Source organism: Sinocyclocheilus rhinocerous, unplaced genomic scaffold (genome assembly GCF_001515625.1).
Source record: "Sinocyclocheilus rhinocerous isolate Xijiao unplaced genomic scaffold, SAMN03320098_v1.1 scaffold996, whole genome shotgun sequence".
Taxonomy (NCBI): Eukaryota; Metazoa; Chordata; class Actinopteri; order Cypriniformes; family Cyprinidae; genus Sinocyclocheilus; species Sinocyclocheilus rhinocerous.
This window is the reverse complement of record NW_015660490.1, coordinates 1,219,964-1,246,870: the sequence shown is the minus strand read 5'-3', so window position 1 is coordinate 1,246,870 and position 26,907 is coordinate 1,219,964. Positions and strand designations below refer to the sequence as shown.

General features: G+C 34.2%; 1 protein-coding gene across 1 annotated transcript in view; it reads right to left on the bottom strand.

Moving 5' to 3' along the window:
- The window catches only part of LOC107724947 (1,4-alpha-glucan-branching enzyme-like), a 180,799-nt gene that overhangs the window by 132,189 nt on the left and 21,703 nt on the right, over positions 1 to 26,907 (bottom strand). Inside the window, exons 2-5 of the mRNA XM_016534042.1 lie at positions 11,676 to 11,785; positions 9,796 to 9,911; positions 2,413 to 2,538; positions 914 to 1,049 (exon numbers count right to left, since the gene is read on the bottom strand). Coding sequence (XP_016389528.1) covers positions 914 to 1,049; positions 2,413 to 2,538; positions 9,796 to 9,911; positions 11,676 to 11,785 — 488 coding nt within the window. The remainder of the gene's footprint in view (positions 1 to 913; positions 1,050 to 2,412; positions 2,539 to 9,795; positions 9,912 to 11,675; positions 11,786 to 26,907) is intronic.

Genomic DNA, 26,907 nt, shown 5'->3' with positions numbered 1-26,907 from the left:
ATCTCTTTCTTACCTTTTTATAATCTGAAGAACCTTCTTTCGCCACAAAGAACATTTTGTGAAATGGTTCTTTATGGAACCAGTTAGACAAAAAAGTTTTGGTCCCATTTTATATTAAGTGGCCTTAACTACTATGTACTTGCATCAAAAATTAAGTACAGTGTACTTATTGTGTTCATATTGTATTGCAAAACACTTTTGCTGCTACTGAGGTGGGAAACAGGAAAGGTTATGGACAGGTTTGGTGGTATGGGTAGGTTTAAGGGTGGGTTAAGGTGTAAGGGATGGGTCAACAGTGTAATTATAAATGTAATTACAGAAATTAATTACAGATGTAATTACATACAGGTATTTTTAAAATATAAGTACAATGTAAAAACATGTATGTGCACAATAAGTGCATTGTACCAAATTATTAATTTAAATGTAAGTACATAGTTGTTAAGGCCACTTAATATAAAGTGGGTCCAAAAAAAGTAAAAAAAAAAAAAATGAAGTAATTAGTTTGAATAAAATGTTCCTGACAAAGACAATAATTATTGTGAGGCAATACAAAAAAATAAAACCAATGCAAACAAAACAAAAACAAACATAACACAAAGAAAAATAAAATAAAATAAAATAAATAAGGCTGTGCTTAATAAAACCCACACCCCATGTGTGGATAAAGTAATTTGATTCAATGAAATGTAACTGATGCACTAATTAATCTAAGGCAACAAATCAAAACAAAACAAACATTAAGAACCAATGCAAACAAAACAAAGCAAAAACAAAACACATCACAAAACAAAACACAAAACAATAAAATAATAAGAAAAAAACCTACTGATAAAATCACTTTGAACCAAAGTCTATTAGGCATAAACGCTCATTATCTCAACAGTTTTGTGTTAACGACGCAGTCTCTTACCAAGATCTTTGATTCTAGGCAGCACGTTGTGTGTAAAGTTGCTGTAGGATGCCACTTTGCCCTCCGGAGATGCAATGCCAACATGGGACTCGTATATCCGCAGGCTCCTGGGCTTCTGTGGACGAGGGTGCTTGTGCTGGCACAGAAACAGCAGGGAAATATCTCTGGAATAATTCTTCATCCAAATTGAACATCACAGTGCATGCCAATACAACTGAAGATAAGATGAAGCCGCTGAACAGAGCTGACAGTAGCTAATTTGGGGAATCTCACCAAATCATGACTCAAGACTGGAGGACATTAACGGGCATATATAATTCATAGTCTGAGGAGATTATGTTCACAGTCTTGACTTGACATTAAAGTAAAATTACTCTAAGTAGAAAGCAATGAAATGGCTCATGTTGTATTCATAAAGCCGTTTCATCCTCCTGTTTTCAGAAACCGTTTGCTTTCCTTGGAAACTTCAATTAATAAGGAATATACAGTACCCACACATGCCCTAACTAGAGTACTGTTTTATGAAAGCGGATTTCCGCCATGGGATAAAAATATATTAAAAAAATAAAAAGGTTATTGACTTTTTATCTCACAATTATCTCACTTTTTCTTCGCAATTTTCCATTATGCAGAATGCTGCATGTGCATGTGGTCAGGTGTCTAAAAATTCAGAAAAAAAAAAAAAAAGTTGCATGCTGAAACTCAGTTTAAAATGTCAGAATTGCAAGATGTAAACTTAGAAACGGTTAGAATTGTTTGAGGCAAACTCAGAATTCTGAGAAAAAAAACACCTGAATTGCAAAATGTTAGAATTCTGCTAAAAAAAAAAAACATTCGATTTCCAGGATGCAAACTCAGAATTCCAAGAAAAAAAGTCAGAATTGCATGCCGTAAACTCAGAATACCAAGAGAGAAGAAGAACGGAATTATGGGATGTAAATTTAGAATACCAAGAAAAAATCCAAATTGCAAGATTTAAACTCAGAACACCAAGAAAAAAGATGTAAACTTAAAATTCTGCAAAAAAAAATAAAGTTAGAATTTTGAGATGTAAACTCAGAATTACAAGAAAAATGCAAGATTTGTGAGATGTAAAGTTACAATTCAAATAAAAAAAGTTATAATTCTGTGATGTAAACTCAGAATAAAAAAAAAATAGAATTGTGTGATGTAAACAGAATTCTGAGGAAAAAAAAGTCAGAATTGTGAGATATAAACTCGGAATTCTGATTAAATACAAAAGTTATAACCACGGGACTTGAACTTGCCATTCTTTCTTTGAAGAAAAAAAAATTGTGAGATAAAAGGTCACAATTACCTTTTTTATATTTTATAATAAACTTCCATATTATTCTCACATACTTGGTCATCCAAATTAAAAATGCATTACATGACACAGTTCTACTTAAATACAAGGGTTGAAAGTTGAGGACCCATTATAGTTCACTAAAAAATAAAAGGTTGTGGCACACCAGTGCTGGAGGGAAATAATCACTTACAATGTAAGGTTGAGGAGGGTCCCAATGTACCCAATCATAGATGACGGACTTCTCATGCCTGGTCACATACTTTGCCCAAGGTGAGATTCGGAACAGCCGCTCACCTGCTCTGGTGTGAACAACCACCTGGGAAGAGAGACAAATGAGGGATGTAACGGCAAGGGCACAGAGAGAGGGTCGGGACGTGGGCACAAGCAAAGGGCACTGGGTAATGCAGGTAAGAGAAAATGTGTTTACAGCTGCCAGAGAGCAGGGATAAAGGGCCAACCTCATGCAGAAAGGTCACTCTGTACAAGCAAAGAGGACGTTTAAGTTCAGTCTGACCGCTGGAGGTGAAAGAGATTTTATACTGAAAAAATATGACTTTTGAGTTTATTGCATCGGGTTTCTAGAAAAACTATTTGTGGCAACAAGCAGCTTCTGAATGGTTTATGAGTTGTTGTTTTTTTAAAGAGAAAACTGCATGGTTATCAATTTTATAACCAATTTGATTTAAGCACCAAGTGTGGCAATAAACGTGCAGCGATTCTGGGAAAAAAAATGTGTTTACTTATATGTTTAGCTTGGTACTTGCTTTACAGGCATACAGTATACATCCAAACTTGAAAGAGAAACATGAATAATAGATCAAACGCTTTCTGTTTTTACCAATATGCCCTAGATTACAACTATAGACAGAGAGGCCAGGAAAGATTACGTGGGAACTTGTGTTTGTGCCAGTGTTCAAAGCAACAACTCACTGATAAATGAAAATTATGTCACCATTTACTCACTCAAATGTTGTTGTTGTTTTTCAAACCTATATGACTTTCCAGAAAACACAAAATGAGATGTTTAGCAGAATGTCTAGGCTGCTCTTTTCCATATAATGAAAGTGAATGGGGACTAGGGCCATAGTAAAATGACAAAAAGCACCATAAAAATATCATAATATTCTTTTAAGATGCTTTTTGGAGCTGTGGTCAATGTATGTTTTAATACATGGAAATAAGAAGCCTAGACATTCAGTTAAATAAATGTATTTCTGTTTCACAGAAGAAAATCTGTGACATGGGTTTATACATATAAATAATGACAGATGTTTTGTGTTTGTTTTTTTTAGTTACTTAAGTGATTTGTAACCATGTCCAGAACAATGCATTATGCTACACAATGTGAGATATAAACCTGCAACAGGAGAGAAAAAAAAAGTCACAATTGAGAAATTGTAAACTCAGGATTCTGATTAAAAATAAATAAATAAATAAAATCCCAATTTTGAAATAGACTTTTTGAGATAAAACTTGCATTTGCGATATAACGTGATTCTGAGAAAAAAAAGGTCTGAATTAAGAGAGGTAAACTTCTGAAAATTATGAAGAATGTATGTTTTAATGTATGGAAATAAGCAGCCTGGACACTCTGCTAAATAACTTAACATTTCTTTTCTATGGAAGAAAAAAAAAGTGATACTGGTTTGGAATGACATGAGAATGAGTGAATAATGACAGAATTTGTATTTTTTGCTGAAGTGATTTGTAATCATGTCAAGAAAAGTTTATTATGCCACACTGTTTGTTTTGTTTTTTTCCCTCATGACTGGGGAAGTCGTGGCCTAATGGTTAGAGAGTCGGACTCGTAACCCAAAGGTTGCGGGTTCGAGTCTCGTACCGGCAGGGATTGTAGGTGGGGGGAGTGAATGTACAGCGCTCTCTTCCACCTTCAATACCACGACTGAGGTGCCCTTGAGCAAGGCACCGAACCCCCAACTGCTCCCCGGGCGCCGCAGCATAAATGGCTGCCCACTGCTCCGGGTGTGTGTTCACGGTGTGTGTGTGTTCACTGCTGTGTGTGTGCACTTAGGATGGGTTAAATGCAGAGCACTAATTCCAAGTATGGGTCACCATACTTGGCCACATGTCACATCACGTCACGTCACGTAGATGAAGATTTCTAGAGCTGTCTAAAATAAAGCTACTAGCCAGCACAAAAGCACTGATCAGAAACGGAAAGGGTCATTTAATCCTTTGTGTACTATCAGCATTGTTATTTATAGCTGAAGCAAAACTATTCACTCGCAGATATTAAAAACTCATCATGTGTCTCAGATTAGACTACAGAAGCTATCCTTTCTAAAGGGCATTCGAAGGCAATGTGTGAATTTAATGTCAGAGTGTGTTTTTTTTTCATTGATATGTAGAGCAACAGGATCTATAGATGGCAGGACTGAAAAAGTATTGTAATTTCCAAAATAACATAACATATAACATAACACAACACAACACACAACACACAACACAACACATAACACAACACATAATTCCACAACTCTAAAAATTACAGTAATACTAGATAGCCCTGAGAAATTGTAATGCTTATTAATTATTATATAATTATTCTACATATTATATATACCCTGTAGAGAGAATAAAATTTAGTATTAAAACAATTTTAAGAGTTATCTAATCTGACAATATATTATACTGAAATGTATAAAATAAAATAAAAAATAGAATATAATATTTGGTAATATTACATGGCCCTAATGCTATAATTTTTAATTCCATTAGTCTACATATATATAAAAATTATTAAATTTAATATTAGCACAACTTTTAGAATTATTTTATTGACAACTCAATATAATACAACATACGATTTCATAACTCTAAGAACTATGGTAATTCTAGATGGCCCTGAGAAATTTAAATTCTATTATTCTATATTATGAAATCTGAAACCAAATATATTCAAAAATAAAATAAAACAACACACACAAGTAATATATGATATTATATTATATTATATTATATGATATTATATGTTACTGAATGATTTATTAGAAATATTTCTAAATGATCATGTGATACTGAAGGCATCATTAATGGCTGCTGATAATTCAGCTTTGCTTCGCAGGAATAAATAGCATATTATTTTATGTCTAATATATATTACAACAGAAAACAATTATTTTAAATTGTAATAATATCTCACAGTATTATTATTATTTTTACTGTATTTTAGATCAAATAAATGCAGCCTTGATGAGCATTATATATTAACATATGTATGTATGTATGTATATATATATATATATATATATACGCACACACAAATAAATGTGTCACTTCAGTGTGTGTGTGTGTGTGTGTGTGTGTGTATATGGTTTATTAGGACATAAATGTGTATAACGATATCGGTATCACAACGTGAACATGGTTTATGAGGACACTTCCTGTGGCTTAAAAAAAACATACTAAATGGTATGATAATTCATATAATCTAAAGTTTGCTTTAACCTAACAACCACACTCTAAGAAAACTAGCTTAAGGCACTCGGTTTCCAGCCCGCTTTCCAAACAAGAGTGAGAAGAGAGCGGTGTGTGTGCTCGACTACAGTCTAACTCACTCAAAGTCACTCTTCTCTTCCTCCCCGCTGCCGCACGCAGTCACACGACTGTCAGTACAGGAGAGCGGATCGATAACGGAGCGTCTCTCACCATGTGAATGCACCCACGGGAGCCCTCCATCCTCAGTCTCCCTATCTCTCTCTTTCCTGGGCCAAAAAGCAAATGGATCATTTGATGGTCCCCTCCATAAGCTGCCAGCGAGAGGTAATGACAGAGCCATCGGCACCTGCTGGTGACCTACAGAGCAGCGTCCCAGTGGGGCTCAATCATTAGCGGCTTCTCACCCGAGGACATGCGGGAGCACCAAACCGCCACACCACGGGTTTGCCAGTTTATATAATCACCCAGAAAAGAGTGCGAGAATGAACAGATGCTGAGCCTGACCGACTGATGGAGAGAAAACAGCAGAAAATAGCAGACACACGGTGTCAATGAAAGCACGGTGAGGTGGAGGTGGAGGTGGCATTTAATGTCTGTCACTTTGCTGTACTGTCATTTTAGGGTCCAGTCGCAGGTTTATTGAAAACATTTACTGGCAATGAATATTTCTTACCTCCCCAAGAAACTGTTTGGCTTTTAATGCGAGGATGCATTAAATTGATCAAAAGTGACCGTAAAGAACACATCTATATTGTTACAGTTCTTTTATTTAATTTTCTTTTCATTAAATAATCCTAAGAAAATAATGCATCACAGTTTTAACAAAAATATTAAGCACTATTATTAAGACTGTTTTTTAACATAGATAATAATAAGAAATGTTTCTTGAGCACCAAATCAGCATTGGAATGATTTCTGAAGGAATAAATTGAATTGTAAAAAAAAACATTAAAAACAAAACAGTTATTATAAAATCTAATAATATTTCATAATATTTTAACTAATTAAAGATTATATTTTTAAACATTTTGATCGAATAAATGCAGCCTTGCAACCATTTACATTGGGTACCTCCTGCTTCTTTTAATTTCCAAATAAATAAATAACTATAAAACATTTTTATGTTCCAACTGGGTGATGGAACAGACATATGGTTCTCTCTCTCTCTCTCATATATATATACATACACACACACACACACACACACACAAAGAAAGAAAAAGAAAAAAAAAGATGATAAAACTTTCCACTAAACATGGAAAATTATGGAAATTATCTTCTCTGATTACATTTTCAAAACTAATGGCAGGTAAACTTTTCCCCCCCTCTCAAAAACATTAATAAACATCCAGACTTTTGCACTAATATTTTCATATTTGTGGTTTTATGCAAGAAATATTCCACATTTGTGTCACTACATTGCATTCTAAATAAACTTCTGATGATGTTTTGTCTTTTATGCAGTGAAAGTTGTGATTTTTTTTGTTATGTGGGGAGTTTGTATGTTTTTGATTTTTTATAACGTCTCTTACAATTCTTTGCATTCTTACGAATATAAAATATGTATTATGTTGTATTTCCTACCAGCCACCTGGTGCAAAAGTTTTATTTTATTGTATTTTATTTTATTTTATTTTATTTGTTTATTTGTATGTTTTTAATTGAAATTTTCACCCCCATTTAATGACTGGCTATTGTTAGATTTGCTAACATGTAAAATTATATATTATGGGTATTGTCTTATATTACCACAAATGTCTTGAATTTAGTCAACAGGCACATAAATCACCCTTTGTAACAAAACAAAGTCTCTCCATAATGATATGAGTCGGCGGCATGAAGCAGAAAGAATAGGACAGTCCACTTCTTGCATAATTAAAGTCTGGCCGGACCACTTTTCACCAGGAACATAATCCAGTTGACACTCAACTCATCCGAGTCCAGTCAGCCAGAGTCTGCATCTGGTTCTTATCGTCCAGAGCCTGACCCAGGAAGACAGCAGGAACAAAGCAACCAGAAAAGCAGCCTGTGCCCAGTGAGTGGCATCTACCTGCCATCAATCAAGCCTCTGCCAGCGTGTCACACCACATAATGGACAGCAAGAGTGGAAGAGACTGGACACTAAACACAGAGATACAGTACCGGCTTTGTAAGCAGATAGATTAGAAATTAATCTCAGCCTCACGGCCAGCAACTGGGTCAATGATATGATGCTATTTTTTGGTCAATTCATTTAATAAAAATTTTTTTTTTTTAAATCAGACATTCAAATTTAAAATTCATTTGCAGAGATAAAGTAAAAACTGTCAAGGTGAAGATAACTTGCTCTTACATCATAAGAAAAAAAAAAAAGCCTAATTGACCTGTCGGCAATGCCCCCTTAGTTACTGTTGCTCATTCGGAAAAACAAATTTGAACTTATGAACTCTCTTACAGTGACAGATCGTGATCGTTTTGCCATTTTTGTAAAGCATAAACACCATCAAACCGATGAGAGCTTCGGATCTTCCAATGTTTCTCTATGGCGCTGAAACCTAAAGATGTCCGAGTTCCGGTCCCCGTGCAACTGATACTCAACTGCCATTGGCTCATCTGCGTTCGATGGGAGGGGCTTACTGATAGGTCAATTAAACAAATGAAATTCTTGAAAAGAATTAGTCAGATAATTTGACATTTTTATAAGGAAAAACTAGTTTAGGCTGTAAAATGTCACGTGGTGCAACTTAATGATATATTTGAATTAATCATTCATGATATTTCCAAAAAAAGAAAAATTAGATAAATAAAATAAATCAAAGTAACCTTGAAAATTATATTAAAAATAATTTTTGAAAAGTATTATGATGTACACTCAAGTATATTCAAAGGTTTAAGGAAAATATGTTTATTTTTCTTGATGGTTACACCATATGACATTTTTACAGTCATTAAATTAAAAAACTATTCTTAAAAACGGTATACAAGTTTTTCAAAATCATATGAAAACTAAATAAAGAGTACATTTTAAACCAGATTTTTAAAGATTTTTTGATAACCAAACGGCTACCGTCAACTGTTTGGTTACCCACATTCTTCAAAATATCTTATTTGCATACTGGTTCACACAGGTTTGGAAGTGGAGGGAGAGTATAATGGCAATTTTCGTTTTTTGGTGAACTTTCCCTTTAAGATTAAGGTTCTTAAGGGTTCCATTTGGCAAAATTAATTAGCTACATTAGTTAAAGGCATAGTTCAGCTAAAAATGCAATTACAAAATTGCAAATTCAATTACAGTTTATTTTCGCTAATTTAACAGGCTTAAAAATGTTAAAAATGTCTTCGAAAGACTTTCCAAAATGGCTATAAAGGCATCACAAAATGAATCAACATTAATTGGTTTAATGCATGCAATATGATGCACAGATTTCGATGGAGGGACAGTAACTCATTACACATTTCTGTGTTTCAACATTAACCCCAGTCTTACAATTTTGAACGACAACATTCATTCTTTGACGAACTATCCCTTTATCACGAGCTAACAATGAAAAATAAATCGAAAGTATTAATTCATCTTAATATTACAGTAATTTTAACATTTACTAATACATTGTTATAATTAAACGTTGTATCTGCTTTCTTTATTTTGGACAGTTTTGTATGTAATTGACCCTGTGCCAGTGTGGCCTATAGGTGATGGAAATTAACAGAGCAAGCTATTGCATTTTGATGCAAGATTACTTTTAACATGCACGGATGAATCGTTCACAATAATATCAAGAATGTGTGTTAAAGTAAATAAAGTCCATTCGGCTTGTTGACTTTAATTGAATGTACAATCTCGAACTGAGTGAAGAGTCCAACTGATCCCGCAGGACCGCGCTTCAATTTGTTTAAAATGAAAGCTCTGTGTTTTAAACCTCATGGGTGTGAAACTCCAAAGTGGAGCTGCGTTATTAAAAACATGCACCAAATGGCTTGAAAGTCACAGCTGTTGCTGTATCTTTAACACTGACACGCCATCCATAAACGGCTGAATATTAAAGCCATCTTGACAGCACATAAAGGCTTCATAATACCTCAGTGCCTCATTCAGGCTAAAGTAGTAAACAAACCAGCTAATGCGTCTGCTCACCTTCAGCTTGGAGTTATGAGCGACAGCAGGTGTCTTGTCCTCTTTTGGGGGTATGTGCAGCTCCCATTTCCCAAACTCCTTTTTAGTGTAGGGATGTGAAAAGTTATCCCAGTCATCTATTAAAAGAAAGGAACTGCTTAATATTATTGACATTTTCTGAAGAAAAAGTGAGTGGTTCTTGTCTGCGCAAAACTTGCAAGGACGGTGCGATGTGTTTGGTAAGATGCTATGAGTGCTTTTTAGTGTGTTGTTGCAATGTTGCTAGGGTGTTCTGAGTGGTTGCTAGGGAAAGGGAAGTAGGGATGTGCAAAACTACATGCTTTAAAAATGGACTAGCTGAATGGTTAGTTGTTCATAACCATAAAATTTTATTCTAGCATATTCTATACATTCTGACCTCAGTGAATCGCATCATTTAACAGCATTTCTAAAGTGGTGGCGATTAAGAAAGGGTTGAGAGGTTTTATTGTGTAGACATATCTAATAAAGAAAGCTTGGCACCAAATTTTTTTTATACTTAATTGAAAGGTGAACTGAACTGCTATGTGAGCACAACACACACACACACACACACACACACACAAACATGGATATGATTGAAATGGTCCCCAAACAAAACCTTACTGAAAGCTATTTTTTTTTATATCAACTTCAAATTTGGAACACAACTTCAAATGTTTTTTCATTAAATTGTTTTTCATTAAAATAATTTGAAAATAGTATGTTCGTGCATTTTCATAACAAACAGACATTTGGTCTCTTTTTTTAAAAAAGACACTTGGCAGATTATTGAGGTGAAAATAAAGTTAATAGAAGTTGGAAATGTCATTTTCAGGTCTATGCTCAAAAAGTGGTTCACAGGCAATAAATGGATATTAACTTCTGCATAAATATAATGTAGTACCTTAAAATCCAACTAAAATATAGTACATTTCATTTCACCACACAAGTTGCACCAGAGGAATAAAAAATAACATCGTAATAGACAGCAAATAAATATAAAAAATAAATAAACCTAAAAACTTAAGTGTATAAGATACCTTAGCATATAAGGTGAAAACCTGTAAATGGTTTAATTAACAGAGCATTATAATTATTTTCACAGTAAAACTAATTTCTGTGAATAAAAACCATAAATTACCATATAATTTATGATGAAAAAGAGTAAAAGGACAGATAACAGTATTTATTTTGTTATATCTCATTATATTTAGTATTTTTGTTTTCTGTAATGTACATTGGGTGCTTTGTGTTACATTTATTTGTGGATTACTGTAGTATCATGTGTGTTATCCTGGATGTGTTTTGTCTTTGTGTTTCTATTTTACAACCTGTATTATTAGTTGCTGGATTTCAACATTGTATGCCAATTTGGTAATTCAAGTTTGATATATTAACATTATATCATTGTCTAAGTAAAATATACAGGTACCAGTATGTTGGTGAATTTTTGACCACAGCTGCCAGTTTTTTACTGCAGATTCAACAGGAAAATGTAACACTCTTCAACAATCTGCATGTCTTTCGCACACTGTATGCCGAATTTTAATAATTAGTGTTAGGAGTTTGTTCAAATCCTGAGAAAGAGTAATAGTGATGCTTATCTATCTGTTGCCTAATTTGCATTCACTCTGATAAAATTACTAACAACCATTTGTTTATTCAAAAGCAATGCAAGTTCTGCCATGTGATCAAAGACTACAGAATTTGCCCTGGAGTCTGTAAAGTCTGGCTCATTACTTCTTTAAGAAAAAAAACTTGCACTTCCTAATGACTAGAAAAGACAAGCAAATGCCTTCAAATCCTGCATTCATGCACTTTCTTGGTGAGAAGTCAGACTTTTGAGTGAGTGAGTGAGTGAGTGAGTGAGTGAACGAGGCTGTTGTCTGGCATCCGCTGTACTCCGTAACTCTTATAGCTGCGTGTGAACTGATCAAAGCCTCCTTCGGCCTCCTCAAGGAGTGTGAGCTGCTTCTTAAACAGCCCATACCTTCAAAAACAAAGCAAAGGAAAACTTCTGAGCAACCATGGACAGAATAGATGCTGTATCTAACACATTAAAGCAAGTTCCACAGCTGAAAATCCTTCAAAAACATGAATATACGTAATGTCTCTGAGCATCAGCCATAGTAAATATATCATATCATAAAGATGCTATGGGCAAAATACAAAACAAGTGTATCCCAATACACAAGAAAACAAACCAAGAGAAATCTGAATGGCTGTTAACCAATTTATTTGGCATTCAAAAGCCTCATCTGAATTATTAAATAAGTTAATATTTTATACTATTATAAATGCCTCCTATTGAACAACCCCTGGCAGAAGAACTCAGGATCGTCTTTGAAATCTTAAAGTTGAGTTTGCATTTGAAAACAGCCGCCCACTCTTGTATATTGATGGAGGTTGCCATTAACCTGGCATCGTCGACACACTGCACATTAAATCATCCAGAGACACTAAATATGTAGTTATGCGTCCTGTTCTTTGACTTCACTTCTGTTTTCAATATCATCCACCTTCTTAAACAGAAATATGGGCACTGAGCCAGCCAAGTGCTGCCGACTGCCCGCATTTCTACAATGGAGTTGAAGTTTACCTCCCACCTTCTGGCCTTCAAGAAAGGTGTGCCACAAGGCACTGTACTCCCCCTACTTCACTTTTTCTTGTTCACAAATACGATAGCTTCACATCAAAGCACAATAGCACTGGCTGAGTGATAGTATAACAATATATACCATCTGATAGTCAAAATGTGTGAGCCAATTTTACTATTTACAGCCAAAACTATTTATACCATGGTACATATTTGAGATGGTTTTTGGTTTTCAGCTCAGGTGTTTTATAATATGAAAAAGTCATTTTTTGCACTGATGCTAAACGCAATAGTTTATAATAAATATTTTGGTTTGCATCTGCAAAGTAATGATATAATAATCTAATTAGATAAAATACACTTCATTTGTAATTTAATTGTATTTAACTGAGGTTGCTGAAAAATAGACATTACCATTATTTAATGTACAATCCACATTTTCTTCTATTTAAATCAAAAACAACAAGTTTGTACATATATACACACTACTGTTCAAAAGTTTGGAGTCAGTATGTTTCTTTTTCTTTCTTTCTTTCTTTCTTTCTTTCTTTCTTTTTTGAAGAAATTAAAGTGCCCCTATTATGCCATTTTTAAGGTTACTAATATTGTTTTATGAGTCTCCTAAAACAGGTTTACATGCATGCAAGATCAAAAAACACATTACTTTTCTCCAAAAATAGATTTAATTTTACCTAATTTCTAAATGATTCATAAACAACTCGTGCGAAGCAGTTCAAAGAATCAGTCTCTCTAAACCCCTCCTTTCCGTGAGCCCTCACTGCTGTGATTGGTCAGATGGTGCAGTCTTTTAAGGTTGCTAATATTGTTTTATGAGTCTTCTAAAACAGGTTTACATGCATGGAAGGTCAAAAAACACGTTAGTTTTCTCAAAAAATAGATTTAATTTTACCTCATTTTTAAATTATTCGTAAACGACTCGTGCGAAGCAGTTCAAAGAATCAGTCTCTCTAAACCCCTCCTTTCCGTGAGCCCTCACTGCTGTGATTGGTCAGATGGCGCAGTCCTTTGTGATTGGTCCAAAGCCGTAGAGAGATTGGCTCTGGATTGGTCTACCGCGTACAGCACATGTCGGAAACGAAACGCCCATTGCCATGACGGAATGACAGCCCTGGAGACTTGTCAATGCATAGAAAAGATGGCATCGTTTGTACCTTACCAATTCAAGCCGGAGTCTGATGATGAAACGGTAGAACTGGCTGATTGACAAGAGACTGGTTCGCAAGCACGACTGGAGCAGGACGTTTCTCAGTGGTAAGTGTCAACTGTTAACAAGTTTGTGGTAATTATAAGATGTGATAAAACAAATTTACTCTCACAGCTTAGGATAAAGCGTCTTCTCGACATGATGTTAACTACACGGATATTTTACTGTTTGTGGGCGGGCAAGTGTGCCACGAAGAACGTGGACAGACATTATGCAAATGTGTTACTTCGTGACGTAGAGCCGTAACAGAGTAAGATTCGAATTCCTGATGACTCGTTTAGGTGATTGCAAGCCGACTCTTGTTTTTGATAGACAATAACTTTATTTATCGTGCACTGTCGGCTTCACAACTTTGCAGATAGTTTATGTTCACATACAGCTACATGACATACTGCATGAAAGGTAATATTCAAAAAGGCATAATAGGGGCACTTTAATACTTTTATTTAAAACTTTCCACAGAAATATTAAACAGCACAACTGTTTTCCACAATGATAATAATAAGTAATGTTTCGTGCCCAGCAAAACAGCATATTAGAATGATTTCTGAAGGATCATGTCACACTGAAGACTGGAGTAATGACTGCTGAAAATAAAGCTTAGCCATCACAGAAAAAAATAAAATGTAAAATATATTTAAAAAAAATTTTATTGCAATAATCTTTCACAATATTACTGTTTTTACTGTATTTTTGATCAAATAAATTCAGTCTTGGTGAGCTTGGTGATATTTTTTTTTTTAAGTATTGACCACAAACCTTTGAACCATATTGCATAAATTGATACTGTGATATAAAATTACTCATGCTGTGATATAAGATTTCAGTCATATACAACTCTACAGCACAGTTCCTGAAAATAAAATACAATACCAGCTAGAAATGGATAAAGCAATCATCTGATGTGCTAACAATAAGCTATGAATGACCTTTTTGAGGTCACTTCATTCTTCAGGCACTTACAGACCTCAAGCTCCCTGCCTCCACCAACAGCCAATAAATTGCCATAAGACTACTTACAATTCTTAGGCAACTATACCTAAAATGGCACATCAACACAAACCATCTCATCAGGAAGACGCATCAGACATGATCTTCTTCAGACAAATCAAGGAAGTGTGGAATCAGTCAACACCTCCTTGTTCGATTCTGCAAAGCCATTACATTCTAGCAGGTAATGTCTGTGTGTGTGGTATAGAAGCACAGACAAGCCGACAAGAAAAAACCTGTAACATTGTTAGGCGAAAAAAACATCCACACACATTAATGACTTCCAAAACACACTTAAAAAACATCTTACCAACTGCTGTCGGCCTGCAATAAGCCCCCAATCAATACACACACACACACACATATACATATATATATATATATATATAGTAAAAAAGCAGGGACAGGCTTCTATAGACATCATTATTAGAATGATTATTTTCATCAGACTTTTAATAGTGATTTTTTAATGAACTAGTAATGGAAGAGGAATATACAGTATATGCGTTCCAGGTTTTTCCGTGTTAGCTTTTCTGTGCTTCTATACACACAGAGAGATTAGTTATCAGAATCTAATAGCTATTTGGAGAAAATTCTGAGAAAAAAGTCAGAATTGTGAGATATAAACTCAGAATTCTGACTTTCTCACAATTCTGTTCATTCAGTTTATTCTCACTATTCGTATTCAGTTATTAGTTTTATTTCTCTGAATTCTTAGTTTACATCTTGCAATTCCGTTTTTTTGTTTTTTTCTTCTTTTTTTTCAATTACCTGCCATGAGGTAATTCACAATTCGGACTTATTTCTTGCGATTGTGAGTTTATATCTCAATTCTGACTTTTCTTCTCAGAATTGCACTTTTATATCTCACAACTCTGCATTTATCTCTCACATTTCTAAGTTTAATTTGACAATTCAAAAAAAAAAAATTTTCAGAGAAAAAAAAAAAGTCTGAATTGAGAGACAAAAGGCCATATTTTAAAGGGGTCATATGATGCGATTTCAAGTTTTCCTTTCTCTTTGGAGTGTTCCAAGCTGATTGTGCATAGATAAGATCCCTGAAGTTGCAAAGACTAAAGTCTCAAAACCAAAGAGATATTTTAACTTTATCAAAGTTAAGCGGGGCATAGAGGACTTACAATAATGTACAGTATTTGAAAAATAATGTGTTTTTTGAACATTAAAGCATGTCAACATATTCTGTTACACCAAATACACAAAATAATGATCTTTAAAAAAGCATCATATGACCCCTTTAACGATCTAAGCGCATGGTCTAAAGCGCACAGTGCAAGTGGACTTAGGCCGTGTCCGAATCCACTTTTGCTAGTTTAACGATGGAAAAAATGGTCGAAAAGGATTGTACCTATTCACTTAATGTCCCTATTCTCTGTGTGTGTAATAAACAGAGTGTATGCACTTTGTGCACTCGCCTATAGGCGCATATTACTAACGCGCTTGTTAATTAACACCCTTAGGGGTGTAACTGGTGCGGTCGGAACGCGAGCGCGAATGGACCGAGGGGGGAGTTGCCTCAAAATAGCAACGTGCCAACAATGCGCCTGAACACACCTCGTTTTCAGACCAGCACGCCCATGGGTGAACAGATAGGCACAAATGCATTTGCTATTTAAACAACATGGCACAGGACGTGAAAATGATATCTGTGTCAGGCCAAAACTAGCAAAAAACACTTGCGTCGCGCCTGGTGTATGATACGGCCCAAAAAGTCTCAATTAGGTTTTTTATTTATTTTATTTTTTTATCGCATGGCGAAAACAACCTTTTATAATTGTCACAATGCAAAAAAAAAAAAGGAAGGCGTCTAAAAGTTTTTTCTTCTTCTTCTTCTTCTTCTGTGGTGAAATGTACTTACCTATTTAGTTACTTACCTACTTTCTTTCTTTCTTTTGGAGATTCACCTTGTCCAGTCTATATTTTGCACATAGAATCTGTTGTCTGGTGTGCGTGTTTGTATAAAATTCTTTTTTTTTTGGTCCTGTCCCATATATGTATTGTATATTGTGCATTTAGGTCCTGCAATTACAATGTAATTACTGTAATGTCTCTGTTATGCGTTATATAGAAAAGCTCATCTAAAACCATTTAAACCCACCCTCCTGTGTCATTAAAGATGCCATTCTATTATACGCTATTCTGTAGAAGGTTTCTGCAAATGGCAGTGACATTTAACATCGCAAAAGCTAAAGTCTGGCTTAATAAACATAATTTACGATACTTCAGAGCTAACAAAGAAACAAGCTCTTGAGTTTTACTTGTTTATTTCTGAACAACCAATACTTCTGTTCCAAATCTCTGCATTAACAGTGACTTAACATCTGCTTTTGAAACGCAAGTGCTCACAACACACTAGAGAACACCTTATGGCTAATCCTCATTCTTCAAAACAATCAATAGCATTTAAGATCCCCTTTGCCACCTGCTGCTTATCAGATTCCCTGGTTGGATGCCGTCGCTACAAGAATTAAATGCCGACTCTAAACAGCTAAGCTCTCAGCGGTCTGTCAAACGCCTACAGCATTGACACACACAGGGCGATTTTCTGCGATAAAGCAACTGGAACTCATTCGTTTTCAATAAGAGTTGGTTGTTTCCGGCAGCATGAGCAATAATGTTGCGATGAAGCTGAGCTCAGCTTTCTTCAAATGAGCAGCAAATACCAACAAATCTAAAAATGGCAAGTAGAATCCAACAGTATAGAGACTTATGAGCCAGAACGCGCCTTAAGTTCCACTGCTGGAGATGTTTGATGGGTTGAAGAGGAGGCCAAAGCTCTTGGATGGTGCCCGAGGATGAAGAGGGCAAGCTGTTCCAGTCTGACTAGCCAAAATATGTCTGCATTCTCAATGTGAACTTTAAGTCTGAAGAGCTGACAGGCCTGCCATGGTCAAGCAGAACCCTTAGGGCTTGTCCATTTAGGTCCCAGACACCTTCAAAACAAATCATCAAGCCATTTCATGTAATCTTACACTGCAAAATAATAACTCAAAAAAGATTAAACGATAACATCATAATTATTTACTGAACCCTTAAATTAATCACAATTATATAATGAAAGCCATAAAAAAGAGACAATTAACCGTGATAATCGGCATAATCGACAAAGCCCTAAAACAGACAATTAATCGCAATAATCGTGACTATTTTTAGACAATTAATCGTCAGCCAAATTTCATAATCGTGACAGCACTAGGTCAAGTTTTTTTTTTATTTTTTTTTTTTATGTGACTATACTATCATTTCTAACATCAAAAACATGTTGTAAATACACATGTAATTTCAAATGTCATTTAGTGTGTGATCACAATACAGTAATTGTATATAATGCATATCCAGTGTATAACATTTGTTCCATTATCTTGAGGATCCTCAGTAATATAACGAGGAGATGGCAGTGTGAGGAAACATTCCCCATTAGTCTTGTCTGATTTTAATTGAAAGGAAATGGAAGCCTGGACAGCCTGATAACTGGAGCCATGGTCACGAGGCTGGAGAGGACTGTGCAGGGTTAATACATGAGGCCAGTTGGAACGACTTTTTCTGCACAGAACGCATTGGTTTCATTTGTGAACGAACGAATGAATGTAAGTTACAATTCTTGTTTCTTGCATACATTTTTAGCTTCTTTTGGTTGAAAAGAGTTATCTGCTTGCTGTGCTTGAGTTCATTCTTTTCTCCATTATTCACAGCCAAAGTTCCAGTTTTATAGCACCTGTTGTGAATGAACAGAGAATATTGGATAAGACAATCACAGAGACAGTTCAGAAGACTTCTGTCACAGTATCCTCTCATAAAGCACGAACGATCGCTTTGCCCAGAGAGCCACATGTGTGACGGACACAAAAGTAAACGTCATCGACAATCACGAACGATTCAAGACTGCAAACTATACAATACACTGATCACCAGTCACGTTAATGTTTAGATAAGTGAAAACGCTGTAATGTATTGTAATCATGTGATTGTAAATACCTGTTTTACCTGTGTCATTAACAAAGCTGATGCCACATTATTCCAGTGCAATACAATGAAGCTTTGTGGCTGCTTTAATTAAAATAAAGCTTTTAACAGCCAACCGTAAAGCTACAATTAATATGTTGATATGTTTTAATTACTATAATCCAAAATTTGTTCACACCAGAGTTTTACATCTTGGACATCATTAATGTGATTTTATGAATAAATCTTTAAAGTTTTGAATTTTTCAAATATTTGATTATGCAGTAGCTATGTATAAAATAGTTGAGTATTTGAATACATGTACATGTATGTAGTTATCATCAAAGACCATGTTTTTATCTGAAATAAAATATAGTTGGTATTTTTCAATATGCTTTGTTGAAATCCTTTTGATTAATGTTTCATTGTGGAATGTCCTACATGTAACACAATAATGCTGCGTTAATTAGAATGACTAGTATTTGTCTGTTGATTGGCTTTTGCAACTATATACAGTACTTGTCAAAAATACTGTATATGCATTGATACATTATGATTTTTTTAAATGTTTAAAAAAAGTTTCTTATGCTCACCAAGGCTGCATTTATTTGATCAAAAATACAGTAAAAACAGCAATGTTATGAAATATGTTTACAATTTGAAATAACTGCTTTCTATTTGAATTTATTTTTAAATGTAATTTATTCTTTTGATGCAAAGGATCACTTTAGAAATCATTCTAATATGATGATTTGGTGCTCAAGAAACATTTATTATTATATATTACATTTATGTATAAACATTATTATTTTGTTATTATTACGGGAATAAATAACATTGAAAAATTTACTATATATTAAATATAATAATATTATACATGTATTATAAATATACAATATATTTTAAATATACTATAATTATATCTTACTATAAATATACTATACTATATATTAAAATAAGAAAATAGTATTTTAAATTAATAATATTTCACAATATTTCTGTTTTAAGTTGTATTTTGGTCAAATAAGCCTTAGTGACCATAATAGACTCTAAAAATTTTATATTTTGTAAATAAATTATAAAACATTTTAAAATAATTTACATCATATACATATTAAATATGTAGGCTATGACTATTATTTACTTGTTCACCCAAAAACAATGTCAAAATATGATGATTTCAGAATTTATGAATTATCCTCTTTTTTTAAACAACATACAAAACCACTGCTAGAGAAAACACAGTTGTCATTGCAATTTTTCCTCTTAAACTCTTATATAGCTCTTGACAACTGGTCTGCCCTATCATTAAATGTCACAATTTAATATTTTAACTAAGCGTCCAATAAAACAAAAAAAGCAAATACATAAATGTTCACATCATCTCGTGACTGCTGAGTCAGATAGGGTCTACCGTGTGATTGTCATATGATTTATTAGCCTAGCTGTCTTTTCCCTAACCTTTACAAAGTCATCATTTACACTATCCGATTAACAGATTCCAGTGTCGAATAACAAACATCTCGTTCACATCCCGCTCATATTTATTTGGATATGCCCAGCTGTTTGTGTGTTTTAACTGTGTGGTATGTGCACACTCCAGCAATAGCTCAGTTACCCAGAATGCACCGCAGTAGAGCTGCGAGTAAGTGACTGAGGAGGGGATCCCATCAGCAACACTAAGTGTAGTTTCTATTTTATTATGTTTATTAATTCACTTTTAACCAAGTGCTGACAGGGAGACGAACAAGAAGAGGATCGAGCTTAGATTTCGTCGCGTGTATATATCTCGGCCATGCCTCTCTTCACGTCAAATCCCTTTGATCAAGATGTTGGTAAGTTTGAGATGTCATGCAGTTAGCAGGCGAGCTAACGGGAGCTCATCTGAGTCTATTGTTGTTCATAGCAACCCACCGGCTTTTTGTTTCTTTTCGATATCACTATAACTATTTATGAGAATTTCGCTATGGCATTCCATTGATTAAATAATTCCCATTAGTGGTTTTAACCCGACACTTTTAACGTAGGCATTAATGACAACAGTTTCACAGCTAGAGAGCTTAACATGTTATTAGCCTGATGGCTAACTAGCCAAGTTTGTAGCTAAAGAAGCAGTGACTGACTGTTAGCGAGCAAAATCTCATTTTCTCTATTTGTGTGGCACTGACAGTGCACTATTGAGTAAAAAAAAACAAGATGATTTGAGCCATCGCACTCTTAATGGTTTAATTCATCCTCGACCGGAGCTGACGGTTCACACGGTGACGCTGCAAATGTCCCCAGCTGCTCCTTTTATATATTATTAGCCGTGTTTGTTTTGCTGACTGATGTTATTCCAACTGCACGACGGTATACTTTATAATAGGCCTTTATTAAGATTACAGTGTTGTGTTGTCTATATCATTATTGTATTATGAGCCTGCTGATAATAGTTTTGCTGGGGCAACCGCCAACCAGCCTGTGCGGGTATAATATAAATGCACGCATTTTAGGAAGTGCGTGAAATTTAGCTTAAGGTTTAGTTTGAACATTTTTGAACATATGAGTTGATCTGAATATGTTCAGACTTTGCAGATGTGGGGAATGTCAGAAATTGGCAGTGACTGCTGGATTGATGTACAGTAGCTGCAGATGTCATTGTTTGAGCTGGTCTGATGGCATTGAAGAAATGTCTGTGTAGAATTAGTCTCCTAGCCGGTTTTGTTTATTATAAATCTTTTGTAGGGGTGTTTCTGTACTAGAATGCTGCCAGTGTGTTTTTGTTTTGGCTGACCTCTGTCCTCTATTTGACAGCTTGCTAGATTGACAAACAGAATCTCACAACAAATGTAGGTCATTGGTTAACCTTCTGTAAACAGGTTTATTGCTTTCTGTCATAAATTAACTTTTTTTTTGTTGTGGGAAATATTTGCTGCCTGGGCTGGAATTGATTTTCATGGGGCTTTAAACAATTATGGCTGTTGATTGTAAATTCGAATGCACATCAAAGTAAAATAATAAAAGTTGCTGTAAATAGAGATTCATAATTTAATTTAATTAATTAATTTAATTTATGCATTTAGCAGACGCTTTTATCCAAAGCGACTTACAGTGCATTCAGGCTATACATTTTTTACCAATATGTGTGTTCCCTGGGAATCGAACCCACAACCTTTTGCGCTGCAAATGCAATGCTCTACCACTGAGCTTGGTTTGGCTTAGGGTTACTTGCATGTAATTATGCATAATTAATTATTATTATAATAGTAAGTACATGTAACATGTGTAACAAGGACACCTTAAAATAAAGTGTTACCAACAATTTTCAAATTGTGAAGTATTGTTACAATTTAAAACAACTGTTTCTATTGTAATAAATTTTAAAATGTAATTTATTCCTGTGATCAAAGCTGAATTTTCAGCATCATTACTCCAGTCTTCAGTGTCACATGATCCTTCAGAAATCACTCTAATATACTGATTTGTTTGCTGATCAAGAAACATTCTTATAAATATCAATGTTGAAAACAGTTCTGTACTGTAAGAACTGCTTAATATTTTTTCTGAAAACCGTGATAAATTTTTTTTTCAGGATTCTTTGATGAATAGAAAGTTCAACAGAGCCACATTTATTTGAAATATAAATATTTTGTATTATAAATGCCTTCACTGTGACTTTTGATCGATTTATTGCGTCTTTTTTTTTCTTAAAAAAAAAATTATAATAATCTTATTGACCCCAAACTTTTGAACAGTATAGTGTATATATGGACTAGGGTTGAACAATTTTGGAAACTAATCTAATTGCGATTTTTTTTTTTTTTTTACCAATATTGTGATTGCGATTTAATATGCAATTATTTTTTAAAGCTCTTTATGTTCTGTATTATTCAACAAAGACAAGCTATAAATCATTGTATAGTATGACCAACACAATATTAGATAGATTAAACATACTGTACATGTTCTTTTCTGTAGGCCAGGCCTATATTTTACGATGAAATTAGGTGATGCATGAATTGATATGAATGCGGCACGACGCGACAACTGTAGCATCCGGTATAGACACGGTGAGTGAAGCCGAGAGCAAGATATGCCTCGTCATATTTTCTGCATTTAGCTTTTGAATGACCAGCACACCTGCCTGGGTCTGTGCGACTTCATCTATGGCTTTTCTCTTCCCTTTCACAAACCGATCCATCTCCCATTCTAAGTTACGTCCTTTGGCTGTTTACTGTTTTATTTCTTTTCTTTTTCTGCTGATGGCCCGCCCCCATCACACCTCTTTACTCTCGCGTGTCACGTGACCGAGTGTAATCGCAGCCCCTGCGATTGAAAAATCACGTTTTTTCATATCGCGATATTATCGCAAATGCAATTAATCGTTCAGCCCTAATATGGACGCTATATAAGCACTCATCAAGAGGGTAACTGGGGGCTTTTTTTTAGCAAATAAACAGACTAAATGACTGAAACCTAAAATTAACACAGTCCTTTAAAAACACTGACCTACAGATTATCCATAATAACAGGTGCATTGCTCACAGCAGGCAATTTGAAGTCTAACAGTAAGTGTCTCTAAATGTTCTGTGTAAGTTTGTGGATTAGTTACATAAGGCAAAGCTTTGATAACTGGAAGGCTGAAAGGAAGGAATTCAAAGACACAATGGACCACGAGAGGGTTTCACTGCGCTGTCAGTTTAGTGGTTACTGTTAGTACACTAAAGCAGAGCATGCTGTCAGCATGCTAAAGGCCTTTCTCAAAACTCTGTTTATCCCTGTAGATCTCCACAACCACTGGAAATCACACAATGAACAAAAGTAGAACAAAAAACGAAATGTTGTATTAGAACAAAATAATTGCAGATTAGTCAAATCTTCAGAAAAACTCAAAAAGCAACATCTTACATCCTTCAATGAAATGAATGGTGTGCTTTAACCACAGCCAATCAGCAGCACAGTGGAATTAAATCTGATTGATTCACCAATGAACTGCGCTTGACAAGAAATGATGCATGATGATTCATCATTTGATAAACTTTTAACACTTCACAAAAAGGGTTCATTTGTTAGCATTAGTTAATGCATTAGGTATCATGAACTAATATTATTAGCTGCATTTATTAACCCGGATTAATGCTAATTTATAAATCTTCTATTGTTCATTGTTAATAATACTCATTCAAAAATTTGCTGTCAGTATTTTTTTTTAAAGAAATTAATACTTTTATACAGCAAGAATGCAATAAATTGATCAAAAGTGACAGTAAAGACATTTATAGTGCTACAAAATAATTCTATTTAAAAAATGATGTTCAGGATATCAAAGAATCCTGAAAAAAAAAAATGTCTCAAGGTTTCCAATATGCAGCACAACTGTTTTCAACATTGATATCATTGCACCAGCACCAATTCATTAGATTAGAATGATTTCTGAAGGATCATGTGACACTAGAGTAGAGTTAACGTGATAATTTAATAAAAACTGTTCACAATGTGAATCAATGTGATCAAATACTGCAAATGCAGCCTTGGCGAGCATAAGTGACATTTTTCAAAAACATAAAAAAAAATACAAAATAAAGTCTCCCTGACACAGAACTTTTGAACAGCAATGTATGTAGAAATTAACATTAACCAATATTAATACATGCTGTAATTGTTCATCATAAGTTCATGATACCTAATGTATTAACTAAAGTTAACAAAAATAACCTTCACGTAAAGTGGTACCATCAAACTTGGCTGTTCGTGAAGGAATTCATTGTCATGTGAAATCACAATGAGGCAGTTTAACCTCTGGCATCTGGTTTAAGCCTTTCAAAGTTTCTCTCATGGACCAGTTTAACAAGCACAGAAATATTATGATACGAATACAAATATGCTCATATTCGGTCAGTGTCAAGCACATATTTTTTGGAGAGAGAAGACCCATTTTTCTTTTCAAACATTAAAAGAAATTAACATAAATCAATGCACAGACAGACAGCACCGAAACAGTGTCATATTTAAAAAGGTTACTGGCCTGCTAATCCATCCTTCGTCCTTGACTGCTATCGTATTGAACGAGAATGAATGATTTTCACTAAAATGCAGCATAATCCATGTTAAGAGTGAGCTGGAGACGAAAGTGGGAAAATAATTCATGCAAATGTATACTTAAATAAATATTACAACAACTTTACAGTTAGCATTACATCATTTAAATTATACTGCACATTACATTTTGGACCCCAAAGCAATTTCTATTGACTGAAAGAACTTTTCTTGATGTCTGATTAACAATCTTATTATGATTTATGTCATCATAACAATATGACAATGTTTTTTAAATGATACATATGTTAAACACCTGAATATACTGTATAATATACTGTAATTAAACTTGGATTAGCCTACTATCTTTGCTAGCCAAAAAATATGCTATGTTAGCATATCACAAATAATTTAGCCTTCACTCTCAGAAAAAAAAAGGTACAAAAGCTGTCACGGTACCCTTTTGTACCTTTATTTCGGAGTGTGTATAGACCACAGATCTCCTTTCTAAAAAATGTTGTGTAGTATCTACTAGCTGATTAGCCTGCTAACTTAGATAATCTGCTAACTGATTGGCCTGCTAGCCAAGTTGCTACACTGCCATGATTAATTAGTACTATCATATTATCACTTCTGCAAAAGCTAAGTTGATTATCTAAAGGTACATTTTCATAGAGGAACTAGCTATATGGTTTCAGTTGGTCCTAAATATTTTGTAAATTTTGAAATAATTTTAGATTTGTTTGTGAATACTTTCTTTCTCACAAATCTGTGTGTACATAAAGTTATGAGACCCACTGTGATACTTTCGTAAGCAGGTATTACAAATTGTAGCATACTGATCTACTGACGTTAGCATAGACTTGCTGCACGTCTCATAAAACGTTCAAAAATGTCAGCGCCTGGGAGAAAGAGAAGAGCAGACATACGGATACATTTGAAAAAAATGTGATATCGCCAATGAGAACTCAATTCGGTCTGGTTTTCTGTGCACACACACCTGAAGTGCGCACATAGAAAGCACATTTTAAACAACGTACGAGTACTGAATAGAGTTCTGTTACGTGTCTTATCATGCTTGAACAGACAAATACACACTAATTATGTCAAAATGTCAGTTTTGTCTGAGCATTCATGTAAACACAGTTGTTTAGGTCTTGAGTGAATGTAAACAGTTTGAAGAATATCGGATGTGAGACATATATTGAATCCGTGCATTAGGTCTTAAAATGACAGCAGCCTAATATACCTGCTACTGCCTGTATAAAGTTAAACAAACAACAAAAGAAAAAGAGGAAATCACTCACTAATAACTGCACAAATTATTAGTATTTATACCAACAGGGGAACTTTATGTATAAATGTGTTCTTAAAAGGTCACCCAGATGTGATTTCTACATATTAACTTGCAAATTAAAATTTTAGTATGAATCATGATTTGTTTGTGAAAACACTTACACAGATTTCACGGACAAATTTGTTTGCACTCAAAGTTACGTTTAAGTAGAATTGGCGGTAACACTTTATTTAAGGTGTTCTTGTTACACATGTTACATGTACTTACTATTACAATAACAATTAATTATGCATAATTACATGCAAGTAACCCTAAGCCAAACCCTAATCCTAACCCTAGCCATATAGTAAGTACATGTAGTTAATTAATATTACTCCGTACTTAAATGTATAATAACACTGTTACAAGGACACCTTAAAATAAAGTTTAACCGAATAGGCTTCTGAAGGGCTATTGAATCTTGTACGACACCGACCTGAGCTGAGCCAATGAGAACAAACATCTTACACTGCCCCTAAAAAGTGTTTTACCCTGAATCAGTAACCCTATTCAGTACATAGGGCTGCCACTAACAACTATTTTTATTTCGATTAATCTATCGACTAATTTATTGATTAATCGATTCATCTAAATGATTAATTTCTCGCACAAAAAAAAAATCAACAATTTCACTTAAGAATATTTTATTAAACTATATTTTATTAAACCAAATGAAATCCAAATTTCTATGAAATCCTTTTTTCAAAGCAAAAGTAAAGTGCAACATAGAGTGCAAGAAGCAAGTGTCCATCTCATAGTACAGATCACTGAAATGAAAGTTCAGTATTATAGTGTAAGAATGACAACATATCCACGTGTTATAGTCTACTAATATTAAAATTATAATCAAAAAACACTTTTTAAAGAAGTATTTACCAGAATTTATTTAGGAGAAAAATTTAAATGTGCAGTATTTCTGAAAAAAAAACACTTTTTTTGTTTTTTTTTTAATAAAAACAATTAATTGGAGATGCTTCCTATAATTATAAT